The 6000-nt window shown below is 29.0% G+C and overlaps 1 protein-coding gene across 1 annotated transcript in view; it reads right to left on the reverse strand.

Moving 5' to 3' along the window:
* Positions 1–5552, reverse strand: part of LOC143911667 (uncharacterized) — a 45508-nt gene extending 39956 nt beyond the window's left edge. The window contains exon 1 of the mRNA XM_077430656.1: positions 5367–5552. Within this exon, the coding sequence (XP_077286782.1) occupies positions 5367–5381 (15 nt within the window). The 5' untranslated portion in view covers positions 5382–5552. The remainder of the gene's footprint in view (positions 1–5366) is intronic.
* Positions 5553–6000: the final 448 nt, after the last annotated feature.

Genomic DNA, 6000 nt, shown 5'->3' on the forward strand with positions numbered 1-6000 from the left:
TAAACTTATATAGAACAATTATTAACAATAGAATAGGTGCGAGCAGTTGACTTTCTTCCATATTACAATGAAACCCGGTTAATCGAGTCAAATATGAGCGGTTAATAAAATTGCAGATCGTACGACAAAGATAAATACCATTCATGCGGCTTCCTTTGCATGGCAAAACTCGCACGGCAATAAAAGATTCGCGCTACGAGTTCCCACATACTTAGTTGTATGGAATCGTTCGAAAATTTCGTTCGTTCGATTTAAATAAGATTCTATTAACGACAATATGTAAATCAGAAGCTAGTGAGTTAAACCCAAGGAAGAATAAATAATTAAAAAATAATAATCTTTGAAATATTATAATACTATCATATTTTAAAAGAGAGAGTATGTCTCAAGTATGCCGAGGCTTTCATATATAGGAAAACATTTGAAGGATTCTAAAGTGACGATTATTTATGAATTATTCATAGTATATATTATATTAAGATGAGCGCTATTATCAACTTTTAAATACGACCGCAATTTTAATAATACATATATTAATAATTTTACTATAAATACAACGCTATATTTTCGAGAGACTTTTCTCACATCCTATGATATTAAATCGTTAAATTAGTTCAATTATAAATTTAAAAAATAAGATTTTCAATTAAACTATGTATGTATTTCTTTCTGATTTATGAAAATTGTGCCACGTCTTTTTATGCATAGTTATATTTAAACTACAGCTTTGGAGTTGGAGAATATCAAAAATACTACATACGTAAGTCACTGATATATATATATATATATATATATATATATATATATATATATATATATATATATATATATATATATATATATATATATATATATTTATATAACTCACTTCTTATTTATCTAAATAAGAAGTAAAATAATAGATTTTCAATTCTAAGATTCTGCACTCAATAGTATCAATTTTTATAACCTAACCTATCATGTAATTTTTTTGATAAAACATGACCTAACCTTATTTGATTGATAAGACGTAACCTAAGCTAAATTTTTAGATAAAACTTAACCTAACCTAAATTGCTTGATAAAACTAAAATCTAATCTAAAGAAAAATATCATACAAATGGAATAGTGTTTTATAAGAATTCTGGAACTGAATTGTTATGCAAACTGTATAAATATGACAATTAAAAAGACACAAATCAATACTATACTCTTCAAAATACAATACAAATTTCTTGAATTGAATGAATTGATTTAGAAAATATTACGTTGTATATCTTTAAAACCAATTAAAAATTCATCTAACCAAAAACCATAGCCTTTATTGCAAACTAACCCAACTAATATTTTACAATAAGCATTTTCAGAATTGAAATTCGACAAAAATAATTATTTTTGCGACATATTGACAGTTGTAATTGTACAAAACAATTGTCAAAATGTTAAATTGCACTGGATTTAATCGCCCATTCACATAATTCATTGCAGATGAGATTCAACTAAATCAACACTGTGAATCATAGTCTGTGATCTAGTATTCTAAATCAATCTACAAACTAACTCAAATTACATTCAGAGCCACATACATATCTATCATTTGCGGGGTCATAAAGCGAAACCGCACATCGACAATCTGCCAAACGTCCTAACGTATCTAACAGAGAAATCATTCGACATTTGGCGAATCGTTATTATCATATCCGTCTAACGAAGAAGGTCACCGAGCTCTACCTGTATGCTTATTGGGTCGAAAAACTGGTTTTGCTCACACGAAATTTTCGCATCGATGAGAAATGCATCTCCGTTCGGCGAGATGCACTCCCGTCACGATCGTGCCCTTGCACTGCCTTGCTTTCTTCAATAAATGTGTAATTGCATCGGAGCGCATCCGACGACAGAGCCAGTCATATTTTTCGCCGGAAATGCACGTTTAGACGTGATAGTATCTATGCTAAACTGTATTCAATCTAAATATACCTTTTGGTAAATATGTATATAAATAGAACTGCTGAAATCGGCTATACATACATACATACATATTTATATGCTTTCGCTAAAATGTCTATACCCTTCAGGTATAAACACGGATTACCTAAACATAATCTGCTTTAGGTCATCGACTTTAGAGAGTTTTTAATTACTATTATGTATAAGATGTATTATGAGCATTTATAAGAATTGTAAAAAGGTTTTTGAGCTCTTTTTCCTATTATGCTGTACATTAACATTAGAATAATATAATACTATGATTACTTACCAAATTAAATTAAATTGTAAAATAGAAAATGATCAGTAGATCAGTAGCTATTAAAAAAGATATAAGATGTATTGTGAACATAATTTCGTAATAATAAAAAGCATTTAAAAATCAAAATCAAATATGCTTTCGCTAAAAGCAATCAGAAAGGACTTTCAAAGATGAGGTTATATCTATGTATATAGTTAGGCAATTTTAGTAATAGGTATAACAATTAATAGCATAAAAGGGAAATACTATACAAAGTATAGATATACTAAATCGTATCATTTATCACTCGTTTTAAATTGTATTATAAATGCTAAAACATCTATGAATATAATATTATGTATATATGTATATTAAACCACTTTAATTAAAATTATACATATCTATAATTTAAATACATCAATACCAATGGATTTGAATGGAAACAGATGTTAGTCCTACGTCTAAAGATTCCAAAAAATATAAATAATAAATAAAATTTAAATCGATCAACATTATTATAACCTAATGCTACTAATGTATCATTGTACTAAAATCTGTACATCCTTTTTTCTGTAAAATCATATATTTACTCAATTTAAATCTGAATCAACCAGCATATTTTCATTGATGCGACTCTTAATTATGATAAATACGATTATTTTTCATATTTTATACTTGATTCTGATCAAAATGGAAAAATTAATTATACACACACTCTATGTATATATCATTAATATCTACATTTGTGCATTCATATTTTGAAATATAAAAAAGCCTATTTGGTATGAGCTAAAATAAAATTTCACCACACCAAAGCCAAAACAAAACAGATACTATCCGCTAAATATTCATACAAAAATTTGAATATGCACAAGTTTAAAAGACACACTGGATCTTTCGAACACGTTGACACACATATAATGTTCAAAAAGAGCCTCCACTACGTGCTATATTGAAACTGGCGTGCAAATACGACAAATGCACATACTGGCCATTTTGAAGAAAAAAAAGCGTGTTGAACTTGACGAAGAATAATAATAAATTCAACATAAACTTTTCATTGTTCGATACATTTTTTTTTTGATGAACTGACAGACACTTTCACTAGTGACTTTTTGAACGGTCCGTCAATTTCGCCGGCTCCTCGCAAATGCGATATGTCAATGGACGCGAAAAGGTCAAATTTGCCACATGATCCATTTATATTGTGTCTATTCGTTGTGTGCTTTGCGTCCGAGAGAAATTCAACATCGGATCATTAACCCGTACATTCCAATTCAGTAAGGTCAGTGTCGTATTGAACGGAACTTTGTTTAATTTTAATACATTCATATTAACATTTTGGTTGTGCGATTGAAATAACACATCCAACACGCTTCCAAATGGATTAGAGGCTGAATTTAATTCCCATATCCTCTTTTTTCCGATTCAAGCACTTGACCCGAGTTCGAGTGCACGATTTGATTTAAATTTTAGCATTGAAAAAAGTAAATGGAGTATTAGAAGTCGGTCTTGATTAGATCGCGTCAGTTGTGTCGTGGAAAATTCAGGCCAAACCAGACCAAAAAATCTAATATGTGTGCCGAGAGCGCTTCTCCGCTTCTTATGATTATGATTTTCATCAGAGACGATTCCAAAACGAAACAAATATAAACAATGCCCATTATAATTCGAAAAGGAACAACGAAAGGTCTTATCGTTCAGTTGTAATCTGTAAGGAGTGTGTTCAGGTACGCAGTTAAGAATGGAATGTACAGTTTACGATATAACGTTTACAGATTTATTTATTTGGAACCCTTTTTACGTCGATAACGAACTCTTTTTGATTCGTTTTTTTTTTTAAATTAAAGTACCCTTTGTATGTATGTACGATCCAATCAACGAATATGAAACTATTTCAAATATATAATACTAAACAAAATGTCATTTTAATATTGATCTATATTTAATGGATTATTAAAACGAAGGGTCAGTAACATATGTACATATGCAGGTATACCAAAATAAGTATCTTTAAATAAAAAAGTAGTATTTTAATCAAATGATGACTATGATGTTATCAATTGAAGGTTCATACATATATTATGCTGCCAAAAAGCATTAAATATTGCTTTTTAAATAAAAGTTTCACCCGTTTAGGAAAGGGATGTAATTAAAAAAATAAATGCCGATTATATATTTGAAATTTCAAAGATTGATTTCATTTTAAATGCTTTTTATTATTACTAAATTATATCAATTTAAATAGCTACTGATCTACTGATCATTTTCTATTTAACAATTTCAAATTAATTTTGTTAGTAATCATAGTATTATATTATTATGTACAGCGTAATAGGAAAAAGAGCTCAAAAACCTATTTACAATTCTTTCAAAGATTGAAATTACATAAACAAATCAGAAACGTGGAAAACTTTAATTAACATATTATACCTTGAATCGCAGTATACAATATTGTTAATTTAAAAAAATAAATAATACATTTAATTTCCTACAATTCACATGTTATATATATGAGCCACTATATTTGAAAGTCTAATTTTCAATTCCAAAAACACTATCTAAGTTTGCCTTAATTCATAAATTGTTATCACTACTTTTAATTCGATATGTCCAGAATCTCGGAAAAGCAGAATAAACTTATCACAAGCTAGTATTTTAAATATTGTAAAACGCAAAACATTCCCGGAAATGATGGAAAGTGGACTTAAAAATATAATGACCCATTTATAATAAGAAAAAAATATATTATCTAAATTTAAATAATAATAATTAACTCATATTTAAAGAAACATATCTAATATTACACTTTGACTACATACCTATGTATGTACATATATAATTATATTAGAATTTTAAATAGGTTTTTGAGCTCATTTTCCTATTATGCTATACATTAACATTAGAATAATATAATACTATGATTACTAACAAAATTAAATGAAAATTGTAAAATAGAAAATGATCAGTAGATCAATAGCTATTACTAAATAAGTATAAGATATATTGTGGACATAATTTTGTAATAATAAAAAGCATTTAAAAATCAAAAAATATAATTATATTGCATTAGGGACTCGTGTAATGCCACAATGGTCCAAACTTAAACTTAAATAAATAATATATAATATATAAAAATAATAATATATATAAAGCTTACCTTGATATCGTCCATTATGATTTTTTTTTTAAATATAAATGCACAAACGATGCACAAAGTCCTTGCAGTTTAAATAATAACACTTCACAGTCTATCAACGCGAAACATGTTCGTTGAAAAAGCTCACTTCGCGACGAAAGCTCTCGAAATAACACGTCCTTGTCCACTTGTTGTACGTCGCGAACTACCAGTCATTTTCTAAAGTTGCACTTTTCACTCGCTTATTGTTAACACTTCTCAGGAGGGGGGGTTTTTTTTCCGATGGGGGGTGATTGCGGTTTGTCGTACCCCGAAATAAATGCACCAGAGCGGTAAAGATCGTGGCGTCACATCCGAGTGCAAGCATTCAAATAAACCGATGAAAACGGCTTACGTTGCCTTTATAGCCTGAGAACCATTTCACTTCGCCGTACGCCACTGGCCGATCGGAAACTGCACTTTGTACGAGCGCCATACGCGAACTGAGTGCGGTTTATAATACGCCGAATCATAAATTCAAAAGTATTTAAAAAAATATATCGAAATTAATTTCATTTGTTTTTAAAAGATACAAAAACACATATTTCAATTGTTCAATACAAAATGGCACTTTCGTATTGAAATCCTTACGCTACCGTTTTCCTACCTACGGCCA

The sequence above is a fragment of the Arctopsyche grandis genome, chromosome 5, assembly GCF_051622035.1.
Source record: "Arctopsyche grandis isolate Sample6627 chromosome 5, ASM5162203v2, whole genome shotgun sequence".
NCBI classification, from domain to species: Eukaryota; Metazoa; Arthropoda; class Insecta; order Trichoptera; family Hydropsychidae; genus Arctopsyche; species Arctopsyche grandis.